This window comes from Crocuta crocuta, unplaced genomic scaffold (genome assembly GCF_008692635.1).
Source record: "Crocuta crocuta isolate KB4526 unplaced genomic scaffold, BGI_CrCroc_1.0 scaffold886, whole genome shotgun sequence".
Lineage (NCBI taxonomy): Eukaryota > Metazoa > Chordata > Mammalia > Carnivora > Hyaenidae > Crocuta > Crocuta crocuta.
The window spans coordinates 329281-345044 of NW_027530624.1; the positions used below are offsets into that span (position 1 = coordinate 329281).

The following is a 15764-nucleotide window of genomic DNA, read 5'->3' on the forward strand; positions in this document are numbered from 1 at the left end:
CGCGGGGCCCAGGGCGGGCAGGCGGCCTGTTTGGAGATGCCAAGTGGCCTGACAGCCTCGGACCGGGCGCAGGGAGGACGAAGAGGGCAGCGGGCTCGGCCGCGCCTTTGTCCGCGCCGCCGTGCGCTGGGAGTCCTGCGCCTTTGTGTGACCCTCGCAGGTGGCCNCGCTGCCGCCCTCTGGCGGGCGCGGAGGGAAATGCTGGGCCGGGAGCGCAGTTCCGCTAGGGGCCAGCGAGCAGTCAGGGGACCCGGGGCTCCCCTCTCCCGAACCGCCTGGGGAGCCCACATTTGCCCCTGGTAGACATCTTGCCACTCTGGGCCAAGGCCCCTCCCCGTCGCCCGCAAAGCCACTGTCCACTGTCCACGGGCACCGTTTCCTTCTCAGTGGACGGACGCCTCACCTGCGGACAGGTGTGTGTCTGGGACCTTCCCACAGTCTTGCGGGACACCCACAGCGAACGTCTCTTGCGGTGCTTCTTGGCTTCAGTGCTCCTTGGCTCCGGGCCCTTGTGGAGGCCACCCCAGCTCTCGGGTCCTCAGTCTTTTCGACTGTAAATGGGGCAAATAGTGATCATCTTAAGAGATGGCGCCTGTCAAGTGCACCTGTCAAGGCTGGCATTGGGGAAGAGCCTGAAAAACTCCTAGCCAGTGTTTGTTGTTGTTGTTGTTGTTGTTGTCATTGTTGTCATGGGCCCACCCTTTCTCCCAGACCCACATGCCCTGGTCCAGATGTGTTTGGCCTGGTGGAGGCAGCTGGAGGGCTGGCGCAGCTGCTGCAGAAACCTCCTGAAGACCCAGCTGGAGGATTCAGTTGCTTCAGCCTGTTGCCGTCCACCCCACTCCCCCCACTGCCCCAACACACACATGAATTGGGATCCACCACCTCCTGAAGTGGGCCTTGGGGCCAGAGTATTTTCCTTTCTGAAGGGGGCGGACCCTGTGGTTTCCTCCCCGGGTGACTTCCGGCTGAGAGGGCTTGGCCCCCAGAGAGGGCGGGGAGATGACACAGTTGTTCCCCCAGCCCTGCGGGGCGGGCAGCATGGTTCACTCCAGCATGGGGGCTCCAGGTAAGGGGCCCGGGGCCAGCGCCCGCTACCTGCCCTGCCCTTCCTCTTTAGCTGTCTCCTCCGCACTTTCACTCTTGTACCTCGGCAGCTCCCCCTCTCCCACCCTGGGTCCCCACCCTCAGCTCCTCTTTCCCCTTCCCTTCAACTCCGGACACCTGAGGGCTTCTGGTAGTGCCCCCCTCCGGGCCCCCCATCACTGCTGCAGTGTTCTGAGGGCTCCAGGGGAGGGAGGATGGAGCCCAGTGTTGGTAGCAGGCTCTTATAAGGAGAACCCGGCTGGGAACATTGAGCTGCAGGGCTTTTCAGTGTGTGTTTCTGTGCATGTGTATGAGAGTGGTAGTTCTGAGTCCTTTGAGTGTGACTGTCATGTGTCTGTGTGTGAGGGGCTCTAGCATGTGGCATTGTGGACTAGCTTTGACAATGACCCCTTGGCTTACTGCCTCCCTTCATTTGTCCCAGATGTCACCTCCTCAGGGAGGCCTTCCCTGATCTCCCTGTCTGACTTGGCAACCAATCCACCATTCTCGGTCCCCTTGCCCTGCTTTGTCTTTTCTTTACGGCATTTATCACCACCTGAAAATTTATCGTATGTCAGTTGACTGAGTGAATGTTGTGTGCCGGGCACCATACAAGGTGATTTGTACTTTTTGGCTCATTTGGTAAAATGTGTCTATCTCTGCATAATGATAGTTATCTCTTGGCAGGGCTGATGGGAGAGTTAAATGAGGTAATATGTGCAAATGCTTACCACGGTGCCTGGAACACAGCAAGCGTCAATACTTGGTGATTGTTTCATTTGCGGCCATGTAGGCATGACTGTTGGTATGTGTCACATCTGTGAGTGTCCGTGGGGATGAGTCTCAGTTTGGCATGTGCCGACCTAGGCGCATCAGTGTACACGGGCATCCCTGTGGCCCTTCAGCAACACGTATTTATTGAGCACGTCCATGCTGGGTCTTGGAAACACCACTGAAATAGGTCTGTCCTGGAGTTCCTAGTGGGAGAGACTGACCTGTTGGCAGAAAGTGGAGGAAGCATGGGCAGAGGGGTCAAGGCCAGCATGCCGGAGGTACAGGGAACTGTGGGAGCACAGCAGACTTGCCCAGTTGAGCCAGTGGGGTGTCAGAGAGGGCTTCCTGGAAGAGGGGGTATCTGGGCTGAGATGTGAAGGATGAGTGGGTATGAGCAAGACAAAGGAGGTAAGGAAGGGGGTTGAGATGGAGGGAAAACTACTTGCAGGATGGCACATGATTATTTATCGAGGTGACTCCCTGTGCAACTATGTGTATGTGTGTGTCACACACAGTGTAGACACAGAGATCCGAGGTCTGCTGTATCACTGATTTCTCCCTGTCTGGGGTTGAATGGGGGCCTTGCATGTGCCGGGCACTGAGTTAGACCCCTTACTTGGGCTCTCTCACAAAAACTGCCCTGCCTGGGAGGCCCTCCTGGGTTCCCTGCCTGGATGCGAATTAATACCCTGCGTGGCCTTGGGCACATCACTTGTCCTGCCTGAGCTCAGGGTTTGGGGGTCCACCCTGGCCGTCTCCTAGAATGAGCTGATTCTGGGCATGTGAGTGTCTACACGTATGTGCGTATGTCTGTCTGAGTGACCTGGGTATGGGTATGTATGCACATCTGTGTCTGTCTGTGTGTCTGTCTGTGTGTATGAGTGACTCTGGAAGTGTGAGTGTGTGCACATTTGTGTATATCTGAGTAACTCTGGGCGTGTGTGTGTGTGTGTGTGTGCATGTTTCTGTGTGTGTCTGTAGGAGTGATTCAGGGCTCATGTGTATGTCCATCTGAGAGATGTGAGTGGATGCGTGGATGCACATCTGTATGTCTGTGAGTGACTCAGGTGTGAGTATGTACATGTCTGTGTGTGCCTGAGTGACGTGTGTGTATACATCTATGTCTATTTGTATGTCTGTGAGTGCTGGAGGGTGACTTTGTGTGTGTGTATGTGTGTGTGCGTGTGTGTATGTAAACGCAGGTGTGCATGCGCATGTCTGGGTGTGTGTTTTGCATATCTACCCATGTCATTGTGTCTGGGCGTGCGTCTTCTCTACAAACATCCCGACAAGGGATCTCTGCACACCTGTCCCTGTGTGTGTGTCTGCGTGGCCTCTATCCTTGTCTGGGGCTCTGTTGGCTGAGGCTGCGGTGTGTGTGCTCTGTGGCACAGCTGTGGGGCCACCTCTCTTGTTGTGTCTGCTGCCTGTATCTCCATCCCTCCCTCCTGACAGCTCAGAAGTGTTCACTCCCTTGAGGCCACCCGGAGACAGACATGGGGTGGGGGGGCGGGTGTTGCTCCTACGGAGGCAGGGACTGGGCCAGCTGGGCCCACAGAGGTTCCCGGCAGCGCAAACCCTGCCCACAGGGGCTCCCAGGCCACAGCCTTGATTGAAGCCGGCTGTGAAGGCAGGAGACCCAGGGGACAGGCCAAGAGGGGCCAGGAGGGGTGAGGGGCAGCCCTTGGGCCCTCTATATTTAGCCCCATTTTCGGTAAGTGCTAACGAGAAGCTGGCCCAAGTCTGCTAAAACTGGCTGGGGGAAATGCAGAGGAGAAGTGAAAGTCCGGAGAGGGAGGGGTAAGGGAGGGGTGGGGAGGGCGGAGGGGACCCAGAGTCCCAGGCCTGAGGCAGTGGGGCAAGCGAGTGTGACCCCAAGGGTGTGGGTAGCCCTGGGTGTGTCTGACTCCAGGATGGTGGGATTCAAGGGGCCCAGTAGGATTCTGCATTGCTTCCTCCTGCCCAGTCCTCTAAAGAGTTACACACTGCCAGGCATGGGAGAAGGGAGGGACGACTGTGGCCCTATAACCAAGCAGCCTTTCGGTGTGAACGAGGCTTCAAGACGGGCTTTGGAAGGTGCAGGGAGCTGGAGCATATTAGAGACACTGGTGGAGGTGGCGGTGGGGGTTTTTCAAAATCCAGATGCCCCGGTCTTACCTTGTCCCAATGAAAGTAGAGTGTCTGAGCGGGAATAGGCGTCAGTATTTCTCCAGAGCCAGGAGAGAGAGGCCTGGGCCGAGGCTGATAGCCTATAGGATGGGTGCCTCGGTGGGCCTCTTAAGGGATGGCCAACATCCTCGAGTGTTAAGGCATCATTTGACTTTGGATCTGTGATGGAAATGGAGTCCCCTATTCATGCTTGGTGGGAATGATTCTATGAAGCCCTTTTTCTCAGATTCGGCTCTGATGGGGGAGGAGGAAAGAAGAACAAGACAGGCTTGGGCGAAGGGCAACACTGTCCATTTTGCCGTCAGCCCAGCCAAATGCTGCAGGAGCACCTGGCTGTGTGGGAGTCGGGGTCGGGGAAGAATTAGGGACGACGATGGAAACAGAGTGGTAGAGATTTCCCCTCAAGCCACCTTTGCCTCTTCAGCCACTATCCCTGCGGAGGAGACGTTACCTTCAAGGTTTGGGTGGGAGTTGCTTGGGGATTGGGGCTCAAAGTCAAGGTGGCAGGTGGCAGCAGGGAGAAAGGTTTGTCTGGGACAGGATCGGGTCCTGGCCTGTCAGAGATTCTTGCATGCATTAGTGCTGTTATGACACCAGCCTGGGCTCTAAGGAGCTCACAGATTGGGGCAGGGTGAGGCCATTGCCTAGGGAGTCGGGGTGTTAGAGGCAGGGCGTTCCCAGACAAGAGACACCAACCACCTGAGGAGTCGGGGAGGACCTCACAGAGGTGGTCACATGGGAGCTGGGACCTTAAAGAGGAGCAGGAGTTTGCTCATGGAGATGAAAAGGTCACCAGGTCAGGGAAGAGCAGAGCCAAAGGCCTGGAGGGAGGAGACCAGGGCCTCAGGGCCCCCTTGTTCACTCCACCGACATGCCCTGGGCTGGGCAGTGTTGGGGACCCCAAGATGAGTCAGACCTGCCCTCAAGGGGTTACCTGTCTGATGGGGGAGACCTACTGGGGCCCAGATAGCTACAGCCTCTAGGACAGTCCCCCAGGGAGATGCGGGGCCAGCGGGAGCCAGAGTGGAGGGAGCCAGCGCCATAGAGGACAGAGCCTGTGCGGGTCCTGAAGGATGAGCAGGAGGTCGCCAGGTGGCCGTGGGAACAGCCTTCCAGGCAGAGGGACCAGCCCACGCCAAGGCCTCAGGAAACGTGTAAAATGGCAGAGGGACAGCAGGACAGAGGCAGGAACAAGTAAGAGAGAGAGCCGCAGGGAGGGACGTTCGGCCAGCGTGTATAACCGATTCTTCCGAGCCGGGTGATGCCAGGGGCCCAGCGGTGAGTCAGAGCAGGCCTGCCCGCCCTCTGGTCTGGTGGGAAAGGACTAGGACACAGAAGGACACAGCCCTGTGGGCTCAGGGCGAGGACAGTGGGAGGGCACGACCGTGGGAGGCTGGATTATTTTCCCAGGGCTGCCACAGTGAAGTACTGCAGACGGGGTGGCTTAAACGACAGAAATTAATTTTCTCGAAATCTGGAAGCTAGAAGTCCAAGGTCAAGGTGTCAGTGAGGTTGGTTTCTTCTGAGGCCTCTCTCTTTGGCTTGGGATGCCCATCTTCTCCCTGTGTCTTCACATGGTCTTTTTCCTGTGCATCAGTGTCCCAATTTCCCTTCTCATGAGGACACCAGTCATATTGGATTAAGGCCCACCCTAATGGTCTCATTTAACTTAATTACCTCTTTAAAGACCCCTTCTGGGCTTTTCTTGAGGAGATAGAGAGCTGTGGAAAGGTTCAGGGCCAGGGTGTGGGAAGGATCTCCCTGGGGCAAGATGGAGCTGGTTGGAAGGAGGGGCCAGGGAAGAAGGTTGGGGCAGGCGTTTCTGGGGTGCTGGATGGGGTGGGATGCCAGACCGCAGTAGCATTAGCAGTTGCCTAGAGCAGGGTCAAGTTCTGGGCCATTTAGAGGCAAGGTTAGGCTGGACCTCTGTCTTTTTTTTTTTTTAAATTTTTTAATGTTTATTAATTTTGAGAGAGACAGAGACAGAGTGCAAGCTGGGGAGGGACAGAGAGAGAGGGAGACCCAGGATCTGAAGCAGGCTCCAGGCTCTGCGCTGTCAGCACAGAACCCGATGTGGGACTCGAACTCACAAGCTGTGAGATCATGACTCGAGCCAAAGCCGGATCCTCAACTGACTGAGCCATCCAGGTGCTCCTGGACCTCTGTCTTTGATATCTCAGAGTCAGCAGTGGGATCTCAGTGCCTGAACATTAGCCACTCACGCCCCTCCTAGAGTCTGGAAGCAAGGCCTGAGCTCCAGGCATGTCCTGGGCACTTGTCCACCACCCCATCTTCACCAGACTATGCCTTCACCAGACAGGACTGTGTACTGGCTCATTTATTTATTTTTTTAGCTTTTAATTTTATTTTCTTTTTTGTGCATGAAAATATACATAGGATGAAGTGCTCAAATTTTAAGGGTGCAGCTTGATGAATTTTTACATATATATAGAACCACAGAACCCCCCCGACAGATCATGGTATAGAACATTTCCAGCCTTCCACAGGCCTTCCCACACCCTTTCCCCGTCAGCCTCCCCCCAAAGGTACCCATTATCTGACCTTGGTCACCTAATATCATCTTGCCTGTCTCTGAGCTTCCTGGAATCCTACTGTCTGTCTGCTTTTGTGTCTGCTGTCTTTTCCTTGTCACGCCTGCGAGGTTCAGTGGTGTGTGTGATACGGGAGTGTGTTCTTTGTCCTGCGGTGGAGTGTTTCGTTGTATGGACATACCACATCATGTTGATCCGCTGATGCGCCCGTGGGTTGTTGCCAGTTTGGGGTCATTTCGAAAGGGCCACTGGGCAGGATGCCCCTCTCTCTCGTGTGGGTGCTCGGGAGTGGATGTGCTGGGTCCCAGGGAGGGGATGCCTCTTCAGCTCTCCTGAATTGTGCTTATATCGATTTACACTCCCACCAGTAGTGTGTGACCTGGCTTTTTAATCAGGAATTTTAAAGCTGAGCGGTGTTTCATGTCGAGTAACCCTCCATTGCAAAATTCCTGGACTTTTTTTTTTCTTTTCTAGTTGCTGAGGATGTCCTAGCTACTTAGGTGGCCTTTTCTTCTTAATTTATTTTTTATTTTTTTATTTTTGAGAGAGAGAGAGACAGCATGAGCAGGGGAGGGGCAGAGAGAGAGAGGGAGACACCGAATCTGAAGCAGGCTCCAGGCTCTGAGCTGTCAGCACAGAGCCCGACGCGGGGCACAAACCCATGAACCGTGAGATCATGACCTGAGCTGAAGTCAGACTCTCAACCGACTGAGCCACCCAGGCGCTCCTAGCTGCCTTTTTAAAAATATCTTGGGTGCAGAACATACTTGAGTTGGACAGCCCCTTTGATAGGGTGGCATCGTGGCTTAAGGCAGGGATGTGGAGTGAGTTGTGGGAGAGACCTTCAAGTCAGAGTCAGGGTCATGAGAAAGGTCTGAGGCCAAGCTGGGAGTCAAGGTTGGATGAAGGACTTGGACCACTGGGATAGGAGTTGGGATTTGGGATGGGTAAGAGAACTGAGACCAGATAGGAAAGAAGCCCAGGTCTGTGTAGGGTCTAGGACCCGGGTTGGGTTCGAGTCACTGTCAGTCAGGGTGAACTTGAGTAGGGGTGACAGCTGGAGATGAGGTGGGCGGAAGTCACAGTGTGGCAGCCAGTCNACCCTGTCTTCATGAAGACAGGTGTCCAGCCAGGGCACCTCTGCTGTCTCACTGTGCTCTCGGGCCCTCACTTTCCTCCTCTGTAAAATGGGGGTAATATTAGCACCAACTGCTACAATGAGCGCTGAATCATACTTAACACTGTGCCTAGCACTGGCAAACGCTCACCTTTCCATTGTCAGCGTCAGAGTGTTGTGAGGACAGAGCATTGCTTGGTCTCCATTGCTTTGTGTCCCCGGTGCCAGCTTGCTGCCTGCCACCTCCTCTCAGTTCCTGGGTTTACGGGACTGTAGAATGGGCTTGCACTTGTACGGTGGGGCACGGGCACCCAGGCTGAATCGGGTGTGCAGTTGGGATTCAAGGCTGAAGTCCCAGGTGAGGCCTAGGATTAAGTCCAAGGACCAGGTCAGGGGCAGAGGTGGATGGAGTTGGAGTCAGTGGTCAGAAGGGGGCTGCTGGGCCTGTGTGCTGCCGAATGTGAGAAGGGAGGCCAAGAGCGGGCGGCCGGGTGGGAGTGAGGTGTGGACGGGAGCGCTGTGCGCTGGAGGAGGGGCAGAGATCAGAAGACTCACTCCTCTGGGGACGCTGCAGCCCTTCACACCCCCAGGCCCCACTCAGAGTGGAAAACATGTCTCACCCGAAACCTGGTGAGGCAGGACGGGTGCGCCTCGGGAGGAGGCCCAAGGCTGACTCGCTCCTGTGGAACATCACCCACCTCCTCCTGGGCACCGAAGCCTTCTCACGACCACCGGCTACCTCCCAGCCCGCCCCAGGGCCTCACGGGAGGTGGCCCTCCCTGTGCCACCTTCTGCAAGGGTGGAAAGGATCAGGCAAGACCCCCAAGGCCTGAAGGCCCTTTCTTGTCCTGTCGGAGGAGGGCAGAGGCCCAGTAAGGAGGGCATGTCTCCTGGAAAGAGGCACTTGCAAGGTGGCAGGGGGTGCAGGGGATTTGGGGAGAGGCTGGGGTGGTGCTGGAGGAGGGGCCCCGAGAGCCCTCCTGGCTTCCCCTCCCTCACCCCGCTTGCATCCCTCTTCTGTCCCCAGAAATAAGAATGTCTAAGCCCCTGGAGGCCGAGAAGCAAGGTCTGGACTCCCCGGCAGAACACACAGGTGGGTGGGGAGGGGAGCAGGGAGGGCAGAGGCGCTGCGTGGTGGGGGAGCTGCGGGGATGTGGGGGACACAGGTGACACCTCACTCTTTCCCTCTCGTTACAGACACTGAAAGAAATGGACCAGACACTAACCATCAGGTCCGGAGGAGTGGAGGAGCGGGACGGGAAGGGGTGGGGGAGGGAACGGAGGCGGCCCCCGTGGGCGAGGAGCAGGGTGTCAGAAGCTGCTTCATGTCATTCTTCCCATTCCCCACCCCAACTTTTTCTTCACAGAACCCCCAGAATAAGACCTCCCCGTTCTCCGTGTCCCCAACTGGCCCCAGCACCAAGGTAAGCACCTATCAGAACAGCCAGGGTAGAGGAACAGGGAGGGCGTCCTGTGATGGGTGCTGGTTGGTATCTGGGAGAGGGTCCCACGCACCTTTGTGGGCCTGGGGCCTGAGGGGCACGGAGCCCCGATAACTTGGTGACACAGCTCCTCCCGCTCCTTCTCACACTCAGGCTCCCACCCCAGGCCTGTGACTCACCCAGGCTCCTTCCCCTTCCCTGGGGGGTGGGGGTGGCCAGGGAAATCCCCCCCAGAGCCCCAGGGCGATGAACAACAGGAAGCTGAGGGCCCCGCCCCCATCCCAACTTCCCTGACAGGGGCCTGCCCCACCCCCAGCCCCCCAACACACACACTTAGGGGCCAGCCAATGGAGGTGGGTAAGGAGGGGGGCAGACCCAGTGAGGATGGCTAAGGATGATGGGGAAGCTGGAAGTGGCCAGACAGAACAACTCCCTGATCCACACGGGCCTTGCCTGCTGCTGGGCACCGTTGGGCTTCCTGAGGAGTCTGGGGCCCACGTCTCCACACTCCAGCCTGGCGGGAGGAGGGCGTAGCCGCAGGTCCAGAGGCCTGAAGGCAGCCCGGAGGGCACAGGCTGGGGGCTCCTCCGAAGGACACCTGGTCCTGATCAAAGGTGGTAGAGCGATGGGGCTGGGAGCCGGGAACTACTCGGTGACCATGGGAAAATCACTGCCCGGAAAATCACTGCCCGCCTGCCACCGCCGCTGGGCTTCTCAGTTTCCTTTTCTCTAACATGGGGGGGGGGGGCGTGCTATCAGATTGGATGGGCTCTGGGGAGCCTTGATGCAGCTTCGTGGGTGGGTATCTTGTGCTGAGTGAGTTGGACAGGGCCCAGGGGAGAAGGGGTCTGGCTCCGGCCTCCTTCCCTCTGATCTCGGGCGTAGTTCTGGCCTTAGCCCTTGGAGCCGAGCACGTGTCCATACCTCCACCCTCTGCCTCCACTGCTGCATTTTTTGCAGCCTCTCCTGGTCTCACAGCAGCCCTGCCTCTCTGTGGGGAAGCCAGTGGGGCCCCAGGAAGGAAGGATTCTCGCTGCCCTTCCCCAGCCCAGACCCTGGCTCCCGGGGAAAGCCCGAGGCAGAGAGGGCATTGGCCTCTGACTCCGGGCCTCTGTCCACACTACCTCCTGTTCTCCATCTCACTCCGCCTCTTCTGTGTTAGTCTTCCCCCAACTGCAGCGATTCGTGTGCCCCCATCACGATTTCAGACACATCCACACACCACCGTGTACCATTGCTTACATCACAATTTTGTTCATTGGCTTCACTGCAAAAAATATTTTATTATGGAAAATGTGAAGCAGATACCAAAGGAGGAAAAAAAAGAGTATCATGAAAATAACCCCCCAGGTACCCATCAATCAGCTTCAATAATTTTCAGCTCATGAACAGCTGAAATAAATTTTTTTTAATGGAAATTTCATGAATGGAAAACCAGAATCACCTGCCATGGAAACAAATACAATGATTTTTTTTTTTTTTTTTAAGTAATATCCACGCTCAACGTGGGGCTTGAACTAATGACCCCACAAGACTCGGTGTCTATTGACTGAGCCAGCCAGGTGCCCAATACAGTGATTATTAAAATATACCCAGAGACTCCTGCCTGTCAGGTGTAAGCCCAAGGGCTTTCCTTCGTTTGTTAAAAAGGGAGACTGAGCCCTGTTAGGGATGAGGCCTTCGAGCCATCCTAGCACCTAATGGAGATGTTCTGCAGAGAACCGGAAGGAATCAATGAAAGAAACCTCAAAGAGGACCAGTGTTCTTTTTTTTTTATTATTTTTTTATTTTTATTTATTTCTAGGAGAGAGAGAGGGAGAGACAGCGTGAGCGGGGGCGTGGGGGGGTCAGAGAGAGAGGGAGTCACAGACTCTGAAACAGCCTCCAGGCTCTGAGCTGGCAGTCAGCACAGAGCCCGACGCGGGGCTCGCACCCACGAACCGCGAGATCTTGACCTAAGCGAAAGTCGGACGCTTAACCGACTAAGCCACCCAGGCGCCCCAAGAGGACCAGTGTTCTGATCATGTTGGTGTTTTTCTTGGTTTGTTTTTTTTCTTTTAACTTTTAATGAAAATGTGACATACACAGAGATCTTCAGTGTACGGCTCTGTGGATTTTCACAAACCGAACACCCGTGCAGCCAGCACCAGATCAGGAAGCAGAACCCCAGAGACTTCCAGAGGTCCTTGATTCCCTGCCCGGGACGGCCACTGGTCTGGCTTCTAGCACTCACTGTGGTTTGATGCTGCATCCTGGTGCCCCTTAAGCTTTCTGACATTTGTATCCTATCCGGGGGCACGCCGCTCACCCTCTGTTATTTGGCCTTTTCCCAGCCTCTGTTCATCTCAGTCTGCATTCCAAATGCCACGCCCCTGCCACCTGCTGTGTCACCTTGCACCAGTTGCTTTCCCTCTCTGGACTTCCCTTTGCAAAGCGGTGCTGGGCCATTGAGCTGAAGGGTTAGGGATCATCCTTTGAGCCCATTGTCCCTTCTGGGCCTGAGCGTGTGACTCTTCAAGGCATATCCCCTCCTACCCCCACGTGTCCTTTACTAACAGACCAATCAGGCAAGCCCACCGTGGTCTGGCTTTCAGTCTAGGAGAGGAAGAAGGCCGGGACCCTGTGTTGGTCTGTCCTATGCATTTGATGCGAGAGGCATCCACATCCTACACAGAGATGAGGGGCTCAGTGGACTTCTGGGGTGGAGGCTGACAGGTGGCAGCAATGGGGCCACATCAGGCCCGCTTATTTGCTTTGCTGCTTTTGCCAGTGTTTTTGTTTTTTTAGGTTGTTTTTTGTTTTTGCTTTAGGTTTTGGCTATCTATTTATTTATTTTTATTTTAGAGAGAGAGAGATCATGAGCTGGGGAGAGGGGCAGAGGGACAGAGAGAGAGAGAGAGAGAAAGAGAGCGAGAGAGAATCCCAAGCAGGCTCTGCACTATCAGCAGAGTAATGATGGGATCATAACCTGAGCCGAAATTGAGAGTTGGACGCTCAACCCACTGAGCCACCCAGGCACTCCATGATTTTATTCTCAATTTTAAAATGAATGATTGGTGGGAGCAGGGCGGGAGCTGGGCAAGCTTCTCCTTCGGAGGGCTGCACACCCTGCCAGCCCCCCCCATTCTCATCTGCCCGCATCACCCATGTGCACTGTCTGCCTGTTTCCACACTCATTTGAATTCCAGACCCATGTTCTAAGGCGGTGATTTTTTTTTAAAATAACCTAAGACTCTTTCTTCCAGTGAAGTCTTACTCCATTAATAAGAGATGTGCCTCTAGCTAACACAGATGAGGGGTGTGGGACCCAGAACTCTACTCTTTGATGTCCCGAGTCCCCTGTTGGCACATTTCCCATTTTACAGATGGGAAAACTGAACCCCCCAGAGGGGAAAACTGCTCCCCAAAGGTGACCCTCTTCCTGTAGGAGTTTGGGTGTAGGGGGTGTGTTAGCCTTATCTGATGACTGAGGAAACTGAGGCCAGAGAGGTGGCCTAAGACCCCCAGCTGGTAGTACAGAGTCTTGCCTCTATACCCCAGTCCACGCCTCGTACGCCGGCCCCAGACTGCTGTTGCCACACACGTGCCCTCTCTTTGGTTCACAGGTGGGCATTCTCTCTGGCCTCCACTTAACATTCTGGGGTCCCGGACCCTGCCTCTCTCCCCCCCAGATCAAGGCTGAAGACCCCAGTGGCGACTCAGCCCCAGCAGCACCCCCGCCCCCACAGCCGGCTCAGCCACATCTGCCCCAGGCCCAACTCATGTTGACAGGCAGCCAGCTAGCCGGGGTAAGTACTCGGGGAAGCACGGGCGCGTGGGCACAGTCTGGCCGCCCCCCATCTGTTACAGGACCGCTGGCATGGGGGGTCCCCCAGGACCGCAGCCACACTCTCACACCTGCCTCCTGTCCTCCTCAGACCTCCTGCGAGACTCGCCCCCTAACCTGCTTGGCTCAGGCACTAACCCCTCTCTGCCTTCTCTGCTCCTCCCCACACCCCTCCCCTGGCACACCNGATGCTGGCCCAGCAGCAGCTCCTCCTGCAGCAAGCCCAGGCCCAGCTCCTGGCCGCAGCCGTGCAGCAGTCCAGTGCCGCAGCCGCCGCCGCCGCCGCCTCCTCCACCTCCTCCTCCTCCTCTTCCTCCTCCTCCTCTGCCTCCTCCTCGACCTCGCAGCCCCCGACCTCCTCTGGGGGAGGCGACCTGCCGCCACCACAGCCTGCCAGCCAGCCCCCGGGGACCCCACAGCTCACCCTGTCCCAGCCCATCCAGCTCACAGCACAGGTAAGGGCAGCCCCGGGGGGCACACGCCCTCCAGCGGGTGACAGGCAGAAGCCCCATGTGCAGGGGGCTGACTGGGCCACGGGGACCGACCTTTAGGACCACCAGTCCTGTGCCAGGCAGTTCCCAGCAACCCTAGGAAGCCTTGCGGGATGCTGCACCCATATCTCAGTGGGGTGAAGCAAGGCTCGGAGGGAGAACATACCCCGTGTGATGGAGTGGCCGGCTAAGCGCTCTCTGTCTCTCTCACTGGGGGCTCCTCCTCAGGTTATAGCTGAGGAAACCAGGAATCACCCCCATGGAAGGGGGCCCACGTGGGCACAAAAAGGAAAGGCTGAGACTCTGAACTAGTGCCTGATAACGTGTGCCCCGGCGTATCCAGTGAGAGACTCTCTTCCAGAAAAGGGGCCTATGGCCACTGGGTCGGGGAGCGCTGTGGCCTCTCTGGCCGTTCTGGAGACTTCGGGTACACACTGAATCATGAGTTAGTGGCTGTATTCGTTTCCTGGGGCTGTCATTTCAAAGCCCCACAAACTAGGTGGCTCTAGGGACAACCCCTCTTTGCTTCTTCGAGCCTCTGGTAGTACCGGAAACCCTTGGCATTCTTGTAGCTGGATGGCTCCAACCTCTGCCTCCGCGGTCATGTGGCCATCTCTGTGCGCGTCTGCCTGTCTCTGTGTTCCCACGTCCCCTTCTTAGTATAAGGACACCAGTACCTGGATTAGGGCCCACCCTGATGACCTCATTTGCCTCGATTATATCTGCAAAGACCGTGTTTCCAAATACGGTCATATCTATAGGCACTGGAGGTTAGGATTTCTGCCATGTCTTTTGGGGAGACCCAGTTCAACCCATGATAGGGGCCAACCAATTTCCCATCAGGATAGTTGGCGGAACAGAGTAGGAGCTGAGCAGGCTTCCCCTCCCCACGGGCCTGCAGGCTCCACCCCATTCACACTTGCCCCTGTCACCCATTTGTGCTGTCTGCCTGGGTTCTGTAAGCATTCGAGTCTGTGTTCCAGGGCAGTGAAGGTCCTGAGAAGTCCTGCAGCGAAGAAGCTTGTTTAACTTCCCTCAGCCCTGTGTTTCCCACAAGGACTCCTCTTTGGATTGCTTTTTTTTTTTCTCTTTATCCACCCCCTTCCATGAAACCCCAGGGGCAGGTGCTGTCTACACAGAGGTGTCCAGCCTCCACAGGTTGTTCCCCCATAAGAGTTCAGCTTCCAGTAGGCCCATTCTGCTACTTACCAGTGCTTACGCGTGAGACCATCTTCAACTCTGAGCCGGAATCTGCCTTCTCAGGGCTTCCTCTCTCTGGGCCTGGTTCTGCAGACACACACAGCAGTCTGCGCTCGCTGCCCCGTGACGGCTCCCAAACTTAGCCTTGCAATGGCTGGCTCGCCATGGCGACTGTAACTAGAGTCTGGCTAGGTGCTGTGCTAATGGTGACCTCCTCGAATCCACAAATCCCACAAATCCTCATCCCGGTCGAGGTCGCCCTGTGAGCACAAGTGGTAGAACAGCCCTGGAGCCCTGCCTGGGGATCCAGGGCTCCAAACATATGACCCGGGGCCCCGCTGCCTTTGGCGATAGTCGATAGTCCCCAGCTTTCCCACCCAGGCCACCAGAGACGCCAGCAGCAGGAGGTGGCGTCACATGCAGGGGCTCCTCACTAGGTCTCAAGTATCAGTGCCCCGGCTCCTGTTCTCCTTTCTACCTGCAAGTCGGCTCCCTCCCTTTCCCTGGACAGCTTCTCTTCAGCCTTTAAGCCCCAGCTTGGGAGTCCACACCTCCAGGAAGTTTTCCATGACTTCCCTCCCTCCAGCTGGTTTATAATTTCCTGCCTCCTCTGGGGGTCCCCAGCCCTTTCCTCTCCTTCTGGCCCTAATTGCTGGGCGCTGTGTCTGAAGATGCCTGAGGAAATAGCTGTGGAAGGAACAAAGATGGCAGGGAGCGGGGAGGGAGAGAGCAGCCCGACACAGACGGGCCAGGCATTCCTTCTGTTTGCACACTTCTTGGACCACATCCAAGCTCCCTGCGACCCGAGGATCCAGTGACCCAGGGGCTGCAGCAGGCTAGTCCTCTGCTGCCTGCTGTCCCCCCCAGTCTCTGATTTCCAAGGACACCTCCTCTAACCGCCCTGCCAACCCCTTCCTTTGGCTCCTCCCTCCTCCTCCCAGCCTGTCAGTCTGCAGTTGCAAAGCTGGGCCCAAGAGTTTGTTTTCTGTGAGTTCTGTCACCCTGTGACCCCATTTCCCTAACAGACGAATGAGTATCCCCAGTTCCAAGCACCATGCCCACCAGGAACGTGGGGACCACATTCCTCCTGCGTTAGCTGCCTCCCGA

At 56.4% G+C, this 15764-nt stretch overlaps 1 protein-coding gene across 1 annotated transcript in view; it reads left to right on the forward strand.

Annotated features, from left to right (window-relative positions):
• The first annotated feature begins 1024 nt into the window (after positions 1 to 1024).
• The window catches only part of POU2F2 (POU class 2 homeobox 2), a 32487-nt gene continuing 17747 nt past the window's right edge, over positions 1025 to 15764 (forward strand). Inside the window, 5 exon segments of the mRNA XM_077768168.1 lie at positions 1025 to 1069; positions 8726 to 8791; positions 8896 to 8930; positions 9066 to 9122; positions 12812 to 12928. Of these exon segments, the coding sequence (XP_077624294.1) occupies positions 1042 to 1069; positions 8726 to 8791; positions 8896 to 8930; positions 9066 to 9122; positions 12812 to 12928 (303 nt within the window). The 5' untranslated portion in view covers positions 1025 to 1041.